Raw genomic sequence first — 20,969 nt, 5'->3', positions numbered from 1 at the left:
GTGTTTACTCATTATAATTACACTGTTGTTGTTTACTGTATGGTGAACCAGAGGGAAAGCCACATGACAAACCAGACTTCACTCCCACAGTCTCGAAAAGGATGTGTGATTTTTCAACACACCCACACGTTGGCCGATGGGCGGTTGGATTCTTATAAGTCCATCAATAACTGCTGTTCTCTCTGGGTGGAGATACATCTCAAACATGCATCCATAAAAGGTCACTTTAGAAAAAGATAATAAACACATGGGAGAGCTTTTCAAATACCCCAAATTCCAAATAGAGATTTTTGTGTGAGAACATCCAAACTATTACTAAAGACAGGATTAATAGAGGGTATTTTTGGAGGTTGGGGCGGGGGGGTTGTGTCTCCTTGAAGTGGAGCATAAAACTGGACTTCCCAACCCCCCTTATAAGGCATTTCCCTGAGAACAGTGGGAGGGGGGAAGCGATGCAGGATATTCTCACAGGATGTGATGGCTGGACAGCAGCCGCAGCCCTGAGATGTGGAGGGAAGAGTCAGCTGAGAGCAACTCTCTGGTTACTATCGATCTGTGAGTGGGTGGGTGTGAGCACTGAGGATGTGAAATCAACATGGTCAGGAGGAACAGTGAAACAGTGAAAGTTATCAGGTAAATCATCAGCTCTCTCTCTCTCTTTAAAACAAGTCTTTAAGCATGTTGTTGCTGCTGCTGCTGCATGGTTTGGTTGTTGGAAGACTTGGACTTGACTGTGGGAGCAGATGTGTGCAGAGGTGGAAGATAGTTTTACTTAAGTAAAAGTACCAACACAGCAATGTAAAAATACTTCTAGTCTTGTATTCAAACTCCAAACTATGTAAAAGTACAGAATGCTTATCAGTTAGTAGTTTACAGAGAAGCTTTTAAATTAAAATTGCATGATATTTCAGATAAAACCTTTGTATTTTTACAGTGCTATTACTACTTTTACTTAAAATACGTATGCAAAAATGCTCTTAAGTCCTGCATTCAAACTCCAAATGTAAAAGAACTGAAGTCCTATCAGTTACTAGTTTGCAGAATAGATTTGAAATTAAAGATGCATGATATTTCAGATAAAACCTCTCTATTTTTACATTGTGTCATTACTTTTACTTAAGTAAAAGTACCAATACATTACTGTAAAGATACTCTTAAGTCCTGCATTCAAAGTCCAAACAATGTAAAAGTACAGACGTCTTATCAGTTACTAGTTTGCAGATTAGATTTTAAATTAAAGACGCATGATATTTCAGATAAAACCTCTCTATTTTTACATTGGGTTATTACTTTTACATAAGTTACTTAAGTAAAAGTACAAATACATCAATGTAAAAATACTCCTAAGTCCTGCATTCAAACTCCAAAGTAAGTAAAAGTACAGACGTCTAGTTACTAGTTTGCAGAGAAGATTTTACACTTAAATCATATGATGTAAGTACATATTTCAGATAAAACCTCTGTATTTTTAGTGTTATTACTACTTTTAGTTTTACTTAGGAAAAAGTAATATAGCAATGCAAAAATACTCCCAAGTCCTGCATTCAAACTCCAAACTAAGTAAAAGTACATAAGTCTTATCAGTTACTAGTTTGCAGAGATTTTACACTAAAAACACATGATGTAAGTACATATTTCAGATAAAACCTTTTTTACAGTGTTGTTACTTCAAACTATGTAAAAGTATGGAAGTCTTATCAGTTCATATTTCTGATAAAACCTGTATTTTTACTTGACTGAAGGATCTAAACACTTCTTCTACTACTGGTTGCATCCATATTTGTACATTAATTTGCCTGAAAAGTGATTAGTAAAATATATAATTGAACAAGATGGAAAATCATCAGTTAAGAGACAGGAAATGTATGAAATGATGCCATGTGTAAACACGATTTGTGACTCCATATAAAAGATATTTTACTTTGTAAACAGCGAAAGTAAAAGTGACAGACGTCCCCTGTGACTGATATATTATCATAAATTATATTATTAGATTTGCATCAGTGTGTAAGCAGCATGTTACAGTTGTAGCTGGTTGAGGTGGAGTTACGTTTAACTACTTTATATACAGTTAGTTTAGTCCAGTGGTTCCCAACCTAGGGGTCGGGCCCCTCCAAAGGGTCACCAGGTAAAACTGAGCAGTGGATTTGTGTTCATTTTTTGGACTTTTTTGGTGAAATATTGACTAATTTAACTTCTTTGGGACTCAAACATCATTTAAATGAAACAATTGAAGAAGTTCGGAGAGGAAATGTCTCTTTGGTGGAACTGTGACAACATTATTATATAAGATTACATGTAATATTGTCAGGGGAACGGGGGGAAGGGACGCAATTGCGGACCAGGGGAATCTTAAAGTTAATCCCGAAGGATAACCACAAAAATTGCAAGCGATTTAAAGGGGGGAAATTAAGAAATTAAGGGGAAACACCAAATGAAAAAAGGCCTAAAAGGAAGGCTCCCTACACTCAATATATCTTGAAAAGACTAAGACTAAAACTAAAACGCCGCTGCCGAGCACCTGACTAAAACAGTGAGTGAATCCCACAGATAGATTCACATGGTACTTCTGCAGATTCACACCCCCCTATACAGAATATACAACAGGACAGCGCTCTCACTACCTCTGACAAAGAGACAATGAGTCAGCGACTGAGCACTGAAACCAGGAGTAGATATAGGCTTCAACCACCTGATCCTCATCAGGGACAATAAGGCTCCACAGCTGCCTCTCCTCAGAGATAATGAACCCAACCAGCCTGCTGAGTGGCAGCGTGACCGTCACAAATATGTGAAAAATAACTAGTAAACTATAGCTATCAAATAAATGTAGTGGCGTAAAAAATAAAAATGTTCCCTCTGAAATGTGGCGAAGTGGAAGAATAAAGTGGCATAAGATGGAAACACTCAAGTAAACCTCAACATGATCCTGAAGCACAGAACCCAGATGTCCGCCTTTTGCTTCAGATGGAGAGAATCAGTGTTGATCTTTCTGGCTGCTGGTTAAAAACCACAATGTTTTATCAGACTGTAAATGTTTAAAAGTGGTCTGCAAGATAAACTTTGTGTGTTCGACTTTCCTCGTCATTAAAACACTCAACTAACACCCGTACAATTTGATTGACTAATTGATTCGTTGATTTTTAAAACTGAGTTTCTCCACAAAGAATCACCACTTTAAATCTGTTGTTAATCAGAAATGTGCTCATAAGTTCTTGGAAATAAGTAATTCAGCATGACACGGCATAAAAAAATGACTAATCGACTAAAGAAATCTTAGTCGACTAAGACCAAAATGACAAAGAGGAAGCCTACAGCCTTTTGATCTGCCTTAAGTCACATTTTAAGCCACTTTTAAGGTGCTTTTTGAAACAAAACACGAGTTTCATGCTTCTATTTGTTAATTGCCAACAAATCCAAATGTTTTTCAGTAGCACTAAATGAATGATGAGTCTGTATTTTGTGCAGCTACAAGCGTTCACAAACATCACATGAGAGCACTGTGATGATAATATTGAATTTGCTCTGTGGTCATGTGAAGGTCTTACATCTTACATTTATCATTTTTAAGGCTGAAATGAATAGCAACTCTACAGCAAGTGAGTTTTTAGAGCAGCAGCTGTTAGCATTTTCTAATTTAAAACCCCTCTTGGGTGTTTTTATTTGCTATCTGCCAACCTTTATGGTGCCTCTTCTGGGTACTTACCATTACTGCCATGCTAATAACTCCCACATTGTCTACCATGTTGTTTTGTTTTGTTCAGGGGGAACCTATCAGGAAATATCTCAGCAAGTTTCCACAAAAAAAAAAAAACAATAACGAGGCACAGAGCTTGTAAAAGATGACTCACCAACAAAACAGTCTGTCTCAGTCTTTTTTTTTTGTTTCGAAACAATAACCTATAGTACAGACGAGTACTTACTGAGTATTTACACCGAAACCCTTCAGCTTCGTTCTCTTAGTCACTCGCTCTCAGTTCTACCAGTTCTGTAGCTAAATACGGTGTAAAAGAGAAATGTCACAGCACACAAGTGACAAAAAGTCCCTTTTATTATTTCAGGGCATAAATAGCGCCGTCATAGGTCAGCATGTCACACAGTAGGTACGTCCTTCTTCCTTCCCTTTTCGAGTCATATCAACTACAGCATGCTTCCTGCATTCATGTGTTTCTGACTCCCTGTGCTGCAGCACCATGGCCGTCTTCCAGCTGCTCTTCCCGCTGATGGTCAGCTGCGTGGCGGCATCCGCACGTCCTCAACGCCACCTCCCTGCATGCCAAGTTGTAAGTAAACCCTGAGGCACACACACACACACATCTGTCTAGTAGAGTCATTTAAATTCTGATTTTTATCATCTTCTACTCCTCACATCTCCAGCTGAATGAATACATCTGTTTTGAGTTTAGACGAGGCACCTAATCCATCAGGTGCTTGAGGTATTTTCAGATTATCTGCAGGCAGACGGTTTATTTGAAAGCTTTTGACCTGAGCAGAACCTGGTTTATTAGTTTTAACTGGCTTCATGCTTCAGTATTTGGACAGAGAGACGTTATTGGGCTTCGCTGGAAGAAAAACTGGGAAGTGTTTTTGTGTTACACGCTGCAGAGGTCACTCGTCATTCAAGCGTGTCCAGTTGTAGACTGTGACATCTTTTTATGGTGACTCATGTTTGGGTTTTTGCATCATGCAGCAGAACTTGATCTAATTATATAATAATAAAGTGGAAATGTATCACCATCACCATCACTTCCTTTGTGCTGGAGGATTTTCTTTTCTTAGGAAAGACCACCGAATACGTAGAAGAGCTATAATGATGTTGAATCACTGCTGTGTGTGTAGCAGTACGTGATGTTAGATGTTACCTAAACTGTTCACAGACTCAGTTGTAGCCATGCTGTAGTCCAGCGGTTCCTCTGAACTGGACCCCTAAACTGTATATGAAGTAAGTATATAAAACCCAGACAAAGACATAACTACTTGATTTATCTAACTCAGACTCATGCTACCTTCACCGTATGCATTTATGAACAAAACAAGGACACATATGTGGATTGTGTCCCCCATCTCTAACACTGGAGACACTTTAAGTTCCCATCTGTTGGACTAGTAGTGATGTTCTAGACTATGACTACATGCAGTGGTGGAAGAAGTACTCAGATCTTTTACTTAAGAAAAAGTATCAATACCACAGTGTGTAGGATTTGGCGGCATCTCGTGGTGTGGTTGCAGATTGCAACCAACTGAGTACCCTTCTGCTCACTCCTCCCTTTCAAAGACTGTGGTAACGTGAGCCGCCGAGTGCAAAACCGCGCACTACATTAGGAGCAACGGAAATCAAACGGCTTTGTATTCTGCGGCTCACGTTACCGCAGTTTCATAAGCGTGTCGGAGAAATACGGTGGCCTTCAGGTAACATAAAAACGCGAAAGATTCTCTCTAGAGCCAGAGTTTGGTTTGTCCGTTCTGGGCTACTGTAGAAACATAGCGGAGCAACTTGACGGACATGAAGAGGATCCGCTCCCTATGTAGATATGAAGGGCTCATTCTAAGCTAATGAAAATACAACAATTCTTAGTTTCAGGTGATTATACACTAATGAAAATATAGTTATGAATATTACATTATATTTCTGCTAATAGATCCCTCAAAATACTACACACTGGCTCTTTAACTTATATTTGAAGTACCAAAAGTAAAAGTATTCACTCGGCAGAATGGTGTGTATTTTATTATTTGATTATAATTATTGAAGCATTAATGTGTTCATCATTTTAATGTTGCAGATGATAAAGATGGGGATCATTTAAATTACTTTATATACTGCTAGCTTATAAATTTACCTCCAGGGATCAATGAAGTTTTAACGTTACCGATAATAATATATCATAATTTATTTGTTGATTGCATTTTTAATCTTAATCTGCAAAGTAACTTAAGTTATTGAATAAATGTAGTGGAGTAAAAAATACAATATTTCCCTCTAGAGTATAAAGTAATGGAAACACTCAAGTAAAGTACCTCAAAATACCTCAGTCCTTGAGTAAATGTACTTAGTTACTTTCCACCACTGACTACATGTGATGTAAACCACCTCACACATATATCAGAGTTTTTAGTAATGTAAGCAGTGTCTATATTATCACTGATAACACCAGACGTCACAGAGAAAAGATCTTTTAAATCATGATACTTTCTATAAAATATGTCTGTCAACAGACACAAAGATGTTTTGCCCTCTCAGAATAAATCAGCGTGTTTGTTTGTCTAACTTGAACCCTTGTAAGCATTGAGGAATGCCACGATCATGATACCACAAATATGCCAAGAAGCTCCATGAACTCTGGCTCGGAGAGAAAACGGAGAAGTAGACAGTTTTATGAGCTGTTTTTGGACAGAAGGGGTCTCTGGCCATGTGGTTTCAATTATAAACTAACCAGTTAATAACTTAAATATCTGAATCTATTAAGGGAGAGGGAGAGAAGAAAACTGTGCGTTGGTAATAAAGGTGTGAGGTGAACGGAAAAATATTTCTTTTAAAGCTGTTTTGTTGGTTGAAATTGAGTCAGAATAATTAATTTAAGGAGAAATAGAACGACTCAGCATCATAAACCACAGAGGACTGAGTCGCAGCCAAGAACATGCCGTAGACACACTGACTCATAAATCGCCCCTCCATGTTCGCTTCAAACATTTGGTCTGTGTTGTGTCACAGACGGGTAATCTGGCAGCGTGCCGACATAATCAGACTTGTGTGTTTGTGTTTTGCTCGTAGGTCCAGATGGATGCGTTTTGCAGCGATCTGAGCCTCAGAAGTGCCCCAGTCGACCTTCCTCATAGCGTCCAAATGCTGGACCTCTCTCGCAACCAGGTGCAGAATCTCAGCCAGGAAACTCTAGCCTACCGCACCGGCTTCCATTATCTGAACCTGCACTCCAACAAGATCCTCTTCATCCAGCCGGGGCTCTTCAAAGACATGACTGATCTAAAAGTCCTGGATCTGTCCAGGAATCAGCTGAATGTTTTCGCTCTCTCCAAAATCAACATCGGGCCTCTCACCGCTGTGGAGTCACTCGATCTTTCAAGCAACGGGCTGTACACGGGGATGTCGGACTACTTCCTGGCTGACTCTCCATTGCTGGCGAACCTTTCTCTGAACAGCAACAGCATCACCAAAATAGCACAAAACACCTTCAGCGGATCGTCGTCGTTGAGGAAAATCAGCCTCCACAACAACGTCATCTTGGAGATCGAAGACGGAGCTTTCGAGTCCTTGAATAGTCTGACTGAACTCGACTTGTCCAAGAACTCCATCACGTGCATCACAGACTTCAACCTCTGCAACTTAAAGGTGCTCAATCTCAGCAAGAACAGCGTGGAGCTTTTCCAGAGCACAACATCGACGGATTTCTATAAACTGCTCCGTCTTGATCTGAGTGAAAACAAAATGCTTTACTTCCCTCTTCTGCCTAGAAACAACGTACTCGAATACCTGGATATTTCACGAAACCATCTTCAGAGCGTCAACGTCACAGAAAGTCATATAAAGAAGGCAAAGGTTTATTTTTATTTCCTGAGATATTTGGACATGAGTTACAACCAACTCAAAAGCATACCAGAGTCCTTTTTCTACTGTATGGGATCACTGGAGGTCCTGAATGTGAGCAATAACTGCATCAGCTCGTTCTCGATCACTAACGAAGGCCTCCTGCAGACGGTGAAGACTATTGATCTCAGCTATAACTCGCTGCAGAGCCTCACATTTGGGGAAAACACTCTGAAATCGCTTGAAAAGCTCCTCTTACATGGAAACGACCTCACCATCCTCGACCATCAAGTATTTCAAAGACTTCCAAGCATCAAACACCTGCAGCTCCGGCAGAATAATCTGATGATCTGCCCTTCAGACCACCAGGATCCTCCAGATTGTGTCTCCTTTTCTTCCATACCAAACCTGGAGTTCCTGGATCTGTCTGAAAACAACCTGTGGACTCTTCCTGCGAACGTGTTTGTCGACACCCCTCTGAAGTTACTGGACTTGTCCCTGAACCCGGGTTTAGATATGCACAAAGACTCCTTCTCTGGTCTAGAGCACTCCCTGGTCCACCTCTTCCTGAGGGAGAACAACATTTCCAGTCTAAACACAGACCTGTCGTCGCTGAGGAGTCTCAAACACATCGACCTGTCCACCAACCAGCTGACCGCTGTACCTACGTGGAACAAAGACTCCTCCATAGAGTCGCTAAACCTGCAGAACAACAACCTGGTCACGCTGGAGTACAGCACCATGCACGCTCTGGAGCACTCACTAAAAACCCTCTACATGGGCTCCAACCCTCTGAGCTGCTGCAGCAACCTGGACTTCCTCCAAATGGTCCAGAACTCGGCCGTGGTCGTCCCCGACATCGAGACCGTGACCTGCGTTCACGATGAGTACTCAGAACCGGTAAACATCGAGAAATTGACCCAGGAAATGTGTCACAGATCAAGAGTCCAGAACTATATTATCGCCGTTGTTGTGATAGCGTTAGTTTTGTTGATCGTGCTGGGGCTGCTGGTTAAATGTTGCCACTCGAGGAAACGAAAGCCCAACAGAAGCTTTAACGCTTAATGTGAAGCCATGAAGGAATTTATATTTGGGACTTTTAACCAAAGACAAAGAAAAATATGAATGTAGAGTGAAGTCTTCTGAAGGGACGATTTATGATTTGATTTGGGTTTACCACTACTACCATCTTTGCCCCTAGAGTGAATGAATTTGGTAAAAAGGGGAAGAAGAAACAACAATGGCTGCCGGATCGCCTGAGACACCTGTCAATCAAGGTGCCACACATGCCATAATATCTCCTAAATCAGTGGTTCCCAAAGGGGGGCGCGGCGAGGCTAAATATTAATGATGATATCTACAAAACGGGGACCCTGCAGAAAAGGTTTGGGGCTGCAAGCCAGTCTCATAGGAAGGCGTATAAATACCACAACATCACACGGACACTCAGCGTATCATGAGTGCACATTTTAGCGTGTCATTTGTAAGCCAACGTCCGCAGATAGGTTCAGGCAAGAAAACCACTTAGTTAGGGTAAAGGAAACCATCATGGTTGGGTTTAAAATAAGTACGTAAACTAAGTAAAACATGTACGGAAACAACCATGGAAAACACGTCACAAATGTCAACAAAAAACACGTGACAAAAACAAAACAAAACACCGATCAACAATGGTCTCGAACCGGTGAACACAGGTTTCCTGGTTCAAAGTCCATTGTTTGTTGGACCCACCCGCCAACCATAAGTGGTCTTTCTTGCTTTATCTACGTCACTAACTCTTAACGTAACATTTACACGCAGATGTGTCTACATTGCAGTCAGTATGGGATACATGGCGTACAAATGACACGTGAAAATCAAGAAAGGCGTCCTTATTGCACCCTAAACGCCTTGTACATTATCGTGGCATTCATACGCCTTTTTCGTGTGAACAGGCTGGGAAACCACTGTCCTAAATGAAGACAATAGACTTGAACTATTGAAACCAGAACTTCTTGTGGAAAATGTTTTCCTGTTGGAGTTTGGACTTTTGGTCATTTCAGGAACTGCAACTTCAAAGCCTTGAAGCAGGAGTGTTTCCTGTTTTGCTAACCAGCATAAGTTTATTGAATGTAAAAGGATAAATAAACACTAAACACATTTCAACACTGTTGAGCCTGACATAAAATGCAAAAGCAATAGTTTTTTTTTTTTGGGAAAACACGCTTTCTTGCAGAGAGTTAGGCCTAGATGGGAAACCACCATAGAAATAGAATAGGAGTAGAACGGACTACTGTGGAAACTCTTGCGAGGTTGTTAAGATTAGGCATTTATCTTGAATAGTTAAGGTTAGGCATTGACATTGAATGGTTAAGGTTAGGATAGGTCGTCAGGCAGCGAGTCTCGCAAGAGATTTCGTAAGTCTTTGGGGCTCCCTTCTAGACACGACCGTGTGTTGTCGCCATAACAACTAACAACAATTGAAATTTTCTTTTATATTTGTCAAATGCATGGTAAATGACCACGGAAAACAGTTCAATGTCCGTTCTACTCTACTATTTATATGGATACCACTCTCAGCATTGAATATGAAGCTACAGGCAGTAACATGTTTCCATCCAACCTGTAACCTTTTTCCAGTTTTTATGCTAAGTTAAGCTAAACAACTGCTGGCTGGAGCTTCAGTTTTATAGTGCAGACATGAGAGCGGTATCATCTAACTGTCAGCAAGAAAGCATATTTTATATATTAACTATGCCTTTAAGTGATGCAGGAGGGGTTCTTGAAAATGAAGATAAATCAGTGAGTGAGACAGAGAAAGATGATTCAGATTTACTGGAACAAAAGTCAGATGTCTTCACTCAGTGACGTTCATTGTCTGAGAGAATAAAGAAAAAAACACTACAAAAGGTCAGGAAACAAAACGCTCTATTCATGGACGATGAAGTATGATTAAATGAAGTATAAAGAAGAGTTTTTATAAAGCAATCCAAGCTTTACCCTTTATGTAGTTTGCACTTTAAATGTCCTTTTGTTTGATTGTATTTTTGTTCTGTGACTGTTAACACTAAGAATGATTTTATACTATAAAAACTAAGCTGGACATTTGAAACAGTATGTTTTCTGTATTGATCCCAGGCCTGTGGTGCAATGGACACAATATCTATTAATTTGACATGAAAAGCTGAAAGCTGGGCTAAGCACTGACATGAATATAACTGTGATACTCTGATATAGAAGTATAATTTGTGTATTTTTTAGATAAATAAATGAATATGAAATCCAGCACTGTATTGTAGTGGGCTGCACTGGGATCCACAGTTTCATATGACTTTAATGTGCTTGATTAAGTGAAGCTGAATTGTAACTTTTTTCTCATCCTGTGATGTTATTTTGTAATGTAAGCAATATTTTGTACCAAATGAAGGCCATTTTCTACACGTAAACACTGTGTGAGACATTATTTGTGTAACAAAAATGAACGTAGTATTCCATTTCTTTTCTCCTCATTATTCAGCTCATACCTTAAAATGATATTTCACTCTGTACATATTTATAATGTTTTGAGTTTGGGGAAAGTTTCCTGTAGTAAGACACAAATTGTGTTGACATTTTACTTATTGTGGTGCTTGTACAGCTACTATAAGTTTTCTTGCAGAGAGTTAGATGAGAATATTAATACCACTTCGCATCTGACAGTGTCGTCAAGAGAATACATTTACGACCCAAAATTGTTGCACACTGTGAGTGCACGAGTAGCCTATAATAAACACAGCCTGCGAAGGATTTAAGGAGGTTTATGAGGAAACAGCACTTAATGATTTGAGATTAAACTGAATATAATTTTTTATAATATTTGTCTCTTGATTATTGAACAAATTTTTTGTCTGCCTCGAACAATCTAATATACATATTTTATATATTATTTAATTATTTATTTTTAATTATTGATTATTAATTAATATTTAATTATTTAATTATTATTTAATTATAATTATTATTTATCTGATGTAAGATAAGCCATCACAGATGCAGGCAATATTTCTTGTTTTTTTATAATTTATTTATGACTTTTATCATATAAAATATTAAACCATGACAAACAGAACATGGCAGAAAATAAAGGGGAAAAAAACACTAAAAAATTAGGAGAAATATGGGATACATCGGATTTCCTATCTTGAAAAACGCATCAATTTGTATGTAACGAGCTATTTCAGATAACCATATCTTATTTATTTAATTGTTTAGAGCTGAAACGATCAGTCAAAATATATTATATATTATTTAATTATTTGTTATCCGATGTAAGATAAGCCATCACAGATGCAGGCTATATTTCTTATTTTCCATAATTTATTTATGACTTTTATCATATAAAATATTAAATGACAAACCGAACATGGCAAAAACACAAAAAACGATGGAGAAATTAAAAAAAAGGGCCCCATATTTTTAGAAATATAACATGGTATTTCCTATTTGACAAGCTACAAGCTATTTCAGATAACCATATCATATCTTATTTTTTTTCTTGTTAAGAGCTGAAACGATCAGTCAATTAATTGACTAGTCGAACACAGAAAATAATTAGCAACTATTTTAATAACTGATTGTTTATTTTTTGTAAATTAAAAATGTCAAAAAATATCTGGTTCAAGCTTCTCAAAGGTGAATAATATATTAATAAAAATATGATAGTAAACTCAATTACAGTCCTATCCAATCAAATAAGAGTATTTTTTATTGTGAATATGATTTGTTCTCTGGAGACGTCACTCTTATTTTCTGACCAATTAAAAGTCTGGAATATCAATGTGGGCGGGGCTTACAGTCAGGTACCTGCTGATAAAGTTTGTGTGCACTGTGCTGCTAGCTGATGCCATGAGGAGAAGAAGAGATAGATGTACTTGACTGTTGCTCCAACATAATTTTTCCTGTTATAAATTCACTCCTAAGAGTCATTACCAAACTATTCCAATGAGATCTTGCAGAGAGACCGTTAACAGCAAACAGGATGATTAAAACCTGATGACTCCTTTAAACAACAAGGCAGATTCATTGAATGTCACACCACCTGCACCTTGATGTAAACCTGCAGCTTCTCCTCCACAAGACACCCAAGGTAAGATTAAACACTTAACGTTAGGTGCTTTAAAGCTGCAGTAGGCAGTATATTTTTGGCGTCATTGGGCTAAAATCCCATAATAACCTTTCAGCATATTGTAATTCAAGTCTTCTGAGAGAAAACCAGACTTCTGCTCCTCCTCATGCTTTAAAAAATCTAGCCCGTGACGGGAGACTTTGACCAATCACAGGTCATTTCATTGAGAGAGCGTTCCTATTGGCTGTGCTCCGGTCATGTGACCAGAACTTGGCGTTCCTTCACCAGATTTCACAATGGTGGCGGCGGCGGCGTCACAAATAATAATAATAGTTAAACCGTGCACTACAAGATGATTCTGAAAACATTTGAGGTGAGAAGTGAAGCATACAGCTTGTTATAATAAAAGTTAAGTTATAAGTTATAATTAAATACTGGTAATCGGATCGGTACTCGGTATTGGCCGATACCCAAAGCCCAGGTATCGCTTTCATGACTGAAAAAGTCAAAGATCAATGCATACCTATATATTATTGTCTTATTTAGTCATGAATATTTAATGTTATATATTTGAAACAGAGTTTTTCTTTAACAAAACTGTTTATAACAAGATCTGCTGATTAGACAGATAGCATATTTATTGTAATTTAGGTGAACTGAACCTTTAAATTACTAAATCACTCAAACTTTATTTTATAATAAAGCATTTAACTGACAAACTGATAATAAGACAATTTGAAAATATAAATAAAATAATGATGATAACAATAAAAATAGATAGAAAATTGAAAGAAAATGACGAATAAAATAGAGAAGTGGTTCCCTTTCTTCTTTACATTTGACCCAGTGGCCCTTTCACCGCAGCTGAGGCTTTTAATTTGATCTTTTTGACCTTCCTCCAGCCTTTCTGCCTCGGCTCCTTCTCTCCTCCTGTGTTTACGTTTGGATTAAAGGCTTTGCGATTGAGAAAATGCTGTTCAGCATGAGAAGCTGAACTGTCTATAATGAAACCCTTTTTACCCTCCGTGACTCAGATCCTCCGTCCCCTCCTCCCCCCAGGAGAGAGAAACACGCTTACTGAGGCTAATTTACCGTCCAGGGTGGTACAGGAAGTCGTCCGCCGGCCGCCGGCTGGTTTACGTCAAAGAGGAAAAAGCCTCTTTATCACTTTCAAAACAGACACGAGAATCTCACTAATGCTTGGTAAAACTTTCCAGTGAGAAACAGGCTTTTGTCTCGATAGCGAAGCATTGGGTTGGTTTACACTTTATTTTCTGGCGTGGCTCTAATATCAACATGTCACTGGGTGTTTGTGTTTAATTTAAATACTGCCCTGAATCACGCCGGGAACTGTTTAAAGAAGAAGACTTGAACTTTGAAGAAGCTCCTCCATGCTGTGAAGCATGTATTTGCTTAAATAATAAATATAGTTTTGTCTATTTTGTTAGGATATAGTTTAGGCTTTAAGACTTTGAAGCACGAAAATGATTTTTCCAGTAATACACTGAATCATTAAAGACATGTGGCTTCATCTCTTTTTTTAGTAGATCAACTTTAATCTTTCTGGTTGGATTTATAATTGAGATTTTGCTTATTTATCTGTTGCTCTGTATGCAGCGACAGGAAACGCCAGAAGTAATCTACATCATCTTTATCTGGTATCTGGAACTGTCTAGACTGTGTTTATGTGGGTGAGAGTTGTGTTTGCTCTCTGCCTTAATTAACAAGTGCAGCTCTTCTGTTTCCATGTTACATAACTAATGGCCTTAAAGTGAAGCGGGCTTTATGCGTCCCACAATTTAATCCTTTTTTATCAGAAGCCATTCATGGAAAAAACAGGATTTGAACTTTTACATTTTGATATTTGAAGGACCAGTATGTAACATTACAGCGTAAGAGGATATGTACAATGTACAATATGTACATAAAGTGACAGATGATTTGTACATATTACAAAAAAATGTGCATTAAAGTCTGTAAATTATAATCTAAAAAATGTGCATTAAAGACTGTAAATTATAATCTAAAAAATTTGCATTAAAGCCTGTAAATTATAATCTAAAAATGTTTATTAAAGAATTTAAATTATAATCTAAAACATTTGCATTAAAGCCTGTAAATTATAATCTAAAAATGTGCAAAATGTGCATTAAAGACGGTAAATTATAATCTCAAAATGTACTATAAAGACTGTAAGAATTGTAATCTATTGTGTACTACAGTATAGGGCTGCAACTAACAATTATTTTCATTGTCGATTAATCTGACGATTATTTTCTCCATTAATCGATTAGTTGTTTGGTCTATAAAATGTCAGAAAATGGTGAAAAATGTCGATCAGTGTTTCCCAAAAAGCCCAAGATGACGTCCTCAAATGTCTTGTTTTGTCCACAACTCAAAGATATTCAGTTTACTGTCATAGAGGAGTAAAGAAACCAGAAAATATTCACATTTAAGAAACTGGAATCAGAGAATTTAGACTCTTTTTTTCTTAAAAAATGACTCAAACAAATTATCAAAATGTTGGCAATTAATTTAATACTTGACAATTGATTGATTGTTGCAGCTGTACTGTAGTAAAACCTTTGGGATACAGCTTTGTGTGTGAGATGTATTAATTTAAAACAAACATCACAAATGACTGAATTACCTGAAACACTCAATAAATTCCTCTCTTACTTTTAATGGTTCCAGGAAAAACTACTAGGAGATCAAATTAGGCTACTACACTCTAACTTAATTTATTTTTCCAGAGCGGTATCGCCTCTCTAGGGAAAAGTAAAAAATAAACCGTATAGTGGGAGCTTTTGTTCCTCAGGGAGACGTTAGTTCAGCCTCTGAAGGGAAACTGTGTTCCTCCCAGTTGAAACCTACCAAGTCTACGTGAATGTAAGACATTAGAGCTTCACCCTTTCACGACCCAAAGACAAAACAAAGTGGACTCTTACTGAGCGGTCTCTTGCAGCTGTACCACCTCGCCGAAAGGCATCATTTCCTTTCAAAGACTTTTTTTCTGCTCTTGTTTATGAGATGAGCAGATAGAATCAGAGGAGGCCTACGGGAAGTATTTGTGGTTCCTTAATTGGAAGCAGACCACAGTCACTTTTCCTCCTCTCTGTGACCAGGCATTGAGTCATAAATGAATATCATTAACCTGTGTTTATCATACTTTAGTCACGCTGAGATCAAAAAACACTCTTTTATAAGGGGAGGATTGACCAGAGCACGAGCGCTCTGTCATTAAAGAAAGTGAGAAGAAAGAGAAAATAAGATTTGTCATGTGTTTTGTCTGAACACCAGCAGCGTTTTATCAATTGTTGACAGGTGAAAACTTTGTAATTTCTAGTTTAAATAATCTTTTTGTTTTATATAAATTTATATATATATATCGTTTTAATAAAATTCATAAAAATACATGGCTGGCAAGAAGAGATTGAGATCAATGTTTGATATGCTAATACCAAAGGAATACTCATTTATTAATAAAATATAATAAATGCGAATTTTACATTTGCTTAGATAAATTGTGAGTAATTTGAGAGTAAAAAAAACCCAATGAATTTAAAAAATATAATTTTAAGACTTTTTGCTCCAGAGCACAAATAATGTCGGTAATACACCAACACTTTTATGTCACATAACACAGGAGTTGCTGGTCCACCGCTGCCTCGATTGGTTAGTTCGTTTGTGCTATTGTGTGACTTTCGGACCCAAACTAACGTGGCGTCTGTCTGCTTCTCCAAACTGGGAGCGTGCCGACCGCCATCTAAGTTACTGTATGTGACGTTAATATACTGAACATAAGGATGTATATATACTGTACATGTAGCAGCGTCATCATGCAGAAACCTATGTCAGGTCATGTGGGGAAAAGTTTTTAGAAGGGCTTGAAGGGAAAATATAATTTTGACACTAAATCATACGTAGTTTAACCAAAATGTGAATGTTGGGATTTGAATACATAAGGAACACACTGGAAAGCTACACAATGATATAAAAACCTAAAAAAAACAACTAAAAAAGAATGGACCCGCTCTTTAATTGAAATGAGTTCATTAGATTAAGTGTTGCTCAAACAAAATTGTTTTCCTGGTAGTATGGAGAATTCTGTGAAACTACATTTTCAATCATCACATTGGGGTTTAATATCCAGTGATTCCTATGTAATGGTACAGGCCTGGTGGGCTGCCAGACCAACAGGAAACCCAGCCAGGCCAAGAAAAATCTTTATTTAATGCCAAAAATAAAACCAAATATCCACATTCACCGCTGTGAACTGCTGCGGTGCACCGCCGTGAGTCCATGACCGAGGCAAGTGTCTGTGGTTAGTCCACGTCTGTAATAACAGCAGGACAGGCAAGTGTCTGTTAAAGCTGACTAAAGTCAGTTGAACAAGTGAAGTAAAGCATTCAGGTTGTTGAAGTGCAGAGCAAACTTTTGTTATCCGCTCACCTTGAGGGTACTCATTGCCTCACATGACTCAAGAAATAAACTTTTCAGCATGTGCCTGGACAATAAAATAGGAAATCTGGCTTGATATTGTGTTTATCTCAGCCATATGCCCACAAAGTTGTCCTGCTCGTAAAGCAAACAGACTAACTCCAAGGTGAAACACAATGTTCTTGGAAAAACCTCAAAGCAAGTCGAGTAAATATGTGCTTTATTATTTTGCAGCAGATGCAGGATGTATAATACCATTGTCCTGACTGTGTGTCCTGTTTGCATTTTGTCTGCTGCCCTCCTGTTTCAACACAGACTTAAGCAGCTGTTCAGCTTCACTCCAGATACAACAACAGAAAGTTTAGTGTAGAATACACACATCAAATCCATGTAACTACAGGGAAATAAACACAAGAAGGTCACCTCTGACCTTTCCCATGGTCCTTGGCGATAAATCGGGATAGTGAGCGCTGTGTGGGAGCACTGGGATTGAATGTGGATGAATAATAGGATGCTCTCAGTTTGCCAGTCAGAGAGCCTGGAGATCACGGAGCTAGGTACAGCTAATCACACACAAACACACTCATGTAGGTCAACATGCACATCCATCTCCACTGAGATACTCCCAAAGAGAAACAGATGGAAATAGGACTGAATCATCATCACTCACACGTTTACATTAACATTGTCTGGTATGACTTATGAATACTGAATTGATCATCTAAGCATCACCCTTTCATAGCGAACACCGGTCTGTCGTCCAGACTGAAATATCTCAACTATTTGACGAATTCTCTTGAATTTTTGTAGACATTCATGTTGATCATCAGATGATTCTGACGATGATGATCCTACTGACTTTAGTGTACATACATGTTTTCCTCAGCATGAATTGTAGTAACTGTGGTGATCCGTGTGGTAATTTGTAAATAATAGTAATAATCCACAATTAAAACCCGGTACTATATTCATTCATGGAGCTCTCCAAGTCACTGCATGTTCTACAACACTGTCCGGCACATACTTCAGAATAAAAGCCTCATGTTAACAAATGAAGGAATTCTGTCCACAGAAAAAAACGCTTGAGGGCTTTTATTTTGAAATGAAAGCAGGAGGTGTTGATTTAAAAATAAGTCTTTACTTTTTTTCCTCTCCGTAACATATTCTACAGATAGACATTGAAACTGTAGTACTCTTGCTGGTATGATATCAATATACAGTCAATAGATCACTTTCATTGTCTGTTGTTGCTGTGAAACGCACGCGGCACGTGTCAAAAATAGGCGACACCTCTATTCTCTAGAAGAGACGCAGCTGAGACGGCAGTGTGGCTGCTCCAACCTGTTAACATGGACGCCGAAATAAAAAACAACAGGTAACGCAGCCACCACGCGCTCCTGACGTGCCCAGTGTTTCTCGGGCTTTAGTCTTGTCTTAAAGGAAAATTTGACTTTATTACAACTTGGGTGTTATAGTTTTCTTAGCTCTGGCCATCGGTTCTACTGGTTCTAATAACATTGTACTCATTGAAGTAATTGCTGGATCTTGGAACTAGGGCTGTCAAAATTGGAAATTTGAATGTTCATTCTAAAAAAACATGCATTTTTTAACTATTAGAATATCTATTTTTGCGCATTATGTCCATGACACCGTGTCCTAACTGGCCACGAGCAACGCAGCACTGCGCAGCTGTGAACTTTTGTCGGACGCCTTGTTTCTATTTATTCCTGCCGCTCACTTTGTAAGCGATGCAATGGACGATGAACTTATGGTTGATGATTGGTAAAGTTATCTGTATGTTATGTCCTCATTTCACCGCAAAAACCTAAACAAGGTGATCGCTGCCTGGAGGGAGATCACCTGAAAGTTCCCTACATGCTGTTGGCTGTATTGTACGTCCTTTCCAGTAAATATCACAATATTAAACAGGTGTTTTCTGTTGGAAGAGGGAAATACTACTCACCCATCTTTTAAGTGGTTACGTCTCCAGTCTGATCTCGAGTGCACAGCTGATAGGTACGTAGTTTGGTTACATGACGTAACGTAACGCTTGCTGTTAGGACACGGTGTCACTCTCTCTGTGGCCGGGTTCCCAGCTTGACCTAACATTACATTTTCAATTAATGAAAGTGACGTAGTATGTCTCCCGCCATGCGGTGCATTTAGTGCACGCGAGGCAGACAGGTATGGTAGTGCTTCATATTCGAATATAGTGACAGCCCTACTGGGAACATGGCGATAAGTGGCGAAAGTAAACTGGCTCTCTTGAATCACCATTGTCACTGAATGAATCAGTAGCTCTCAGGAGTGGAGTTCCTCTCTGGAGAGTACTGTACCCTCGTCTGCTCAGCTGTCATTCAGTGTTTTCAATATTTCCTTGTTAAAAGTCTATCACAAGAAAAAAAATCATAATCTGACACCATCGCTGCTAAGCTTACCGTTTGTGCAATGCTTATAAAGGATAGTTTTGTACCGAACTGAACGTAACGGCTTGAAACAGAATCAGTGCTGAACGTCTGTGACGCCTTCACTTACTGTTGTTGCATTTGAACGGTGATGTGACCGCTTACCTTAGTAACAAACTACACAGTCAGTGACTATGAATGCGGATTTAAATGGTAACAGTCCAACAATGAAGCTCTTTTCAACTGATGCACTCATACATTTTTTCAAAGTTAAAGGTTGTACACTAATCCACAGTGACTCACAGAGCGCTCAGGTTACTCACAAACTGATAAATTACACTAAAAAACCATTGTGGCTTTTAAAAAAAACCTGTGAAACATCATACGTACAGTTACAGTATGTGGTAGTAGTACGTTCTGTATAGTCAACCTCCTGTGGAGAAACATTTCCTCATGGTTTGACTTTTTAAATAATCGTTGTTTTGTTGAGCATAGACTATTCTTCTTTTAATACGTTCAAGACAAGAGGAACCAGTGTCTGAAGTGAGCTTTCCAAGAAGGACTCGCCCAGACTAAAGGGCAAAAATAAGAGAAATCAAATATAAGTCAAGCTGAAGGAATGCTGCTCTGGCCTCCATTATGACTGTTGGAGGAAACTCCTACCTCGGCCTTTACACCCATAATCTTTCCCACAGGGTTCAACTGACTTTAATTGTTAACAACAAACCAAACAGGCCACCAAAACACACCGTCTCTTGGTGTATTTCAATGTAGAATCTTAGTCATCTATTGAATGTTGAGTCTGAAGTAAAAAGCAGCTGGATCTGTTTAGTTTTGTTTCATTGCTTATCCAAAAGATTTCATCAGCTCCACAGAACCGATGAAGAACTGATGAGTCTCTCGGATGAGAGCATGAATGACAAAAGACACCTTTAACAGTTTAGCCCATGATCACATCTTTTATATGAATATATCCTGCATGTATGGATTGTTCGCACACTGCACGCCAAGTAGTTCATATATAAAGTGAAGTAGTAGAGTGCCCCAGGGATGACGTATTTCTGTAGGCCAACCAGAGGCCTGTACTACGAAGCAGGATTTGGCGTTAGCGAGGTAACTTCAGGGTTAACCCTTCAGGGTTTTCCGTCCTATGAAGCTGGTTTACTTCTTACCGGGGTAGATCACCAAAAGATCTATTCTGAAAAAAGTCTGAAAAAATGTCCGAAAAAAAAGATTAAAAAAAATGTCTGGAAAAAAGTCTGAAAAAAAAGTCTGAAAAAAAGACTGAAAAAAAAGTCTGAAAAAATGTCCGAAAAAAAGATCTATTCAAAAAAAAGTCTGAAAAAATGTCAGAAAAAAAGTCTGAAAAATGTCTGAAAAAAAAGTCTGAAAAAATGTCCGAAAAAAAAGTCTGAAAAAATGTCCGAAAAAAAAGATCTATTCTGAAAAAAGTCTGAAAAAAATTCTGAAAAAAAGTCTGAAAAATGTCTGAAAAAAA

At 38.3% G+C, this 20,969-nt stretch overlaps 1 protein-coding gene across 1 annotated transcript; it reads left to right on the top strand.

The window, feature by feature from the left end:
- Window positions 1–453: 453 nt before the first annotated feature.
- On the top strand, window positions 454–9,979 carry lrrc32 (leucine rich repeat containing 32). The gene is made up of 3 exons (XM_037749265.1): window positions 454–633; window positions 4,190–4,283; window positions 6,773–9,979. Exons 1-3 carry the CDS (start codon window positions 596–598, stop codon window positions 8,606–8,608), a joined length of 1,968 nt encoding a protein of 655 aa, XP_037605193.1. The 5' UTR covers window positions 454–595; the 3' UTR covers window positions 8,609–9,979.
- Window positions 9,980–20,969: the final 10,990 nt, after the last annotated feature.

This window comes from Sebastes umbrosus, chromosome 17, assembly GCF_015220745.1.
Source record: "Sebastes umbrosus isolate fSebUmb1 chromosome 17, fSebUmb1.pri, whole genome shotgun sequence".
In the NCBI taxonomy this organism is placed as follows: Eukaryota; Metazoa; Chordata; class Actinopteri; order Perciformes; family Sebastidae; genus Sebastes; species Sebastes umbrosus.
Note: the sequence above shows the minus strand (reverse complement) of the source record. Positions and strands in the feature narration are given on the sequence as shown.

Excerpts from the sequence above, each read along its gene's own strand:
- lrrc32 (XM_037749265.1), top strand. The coding sequence starts at position 596 with ATGGTCAGGAGGAACAGTGAAACAGTGAAAGTTATCAG. Across the intron at positions 634-4,189 it reads GAAACAGTGAAAGTTATCAG|CACCATGGCCGTCTTCCAGC; the intron begins GTAAATCATCAG and ends CCTGTGCTGCAG. Across the intron at positions 4,284-6,772 it reads ACCTCCCTGCATGCCAAGTT|GTCCAGATGGATGCGTTTTG; the intron begins GTAAGTAAACCC and ends TTTTGCTCGTAG.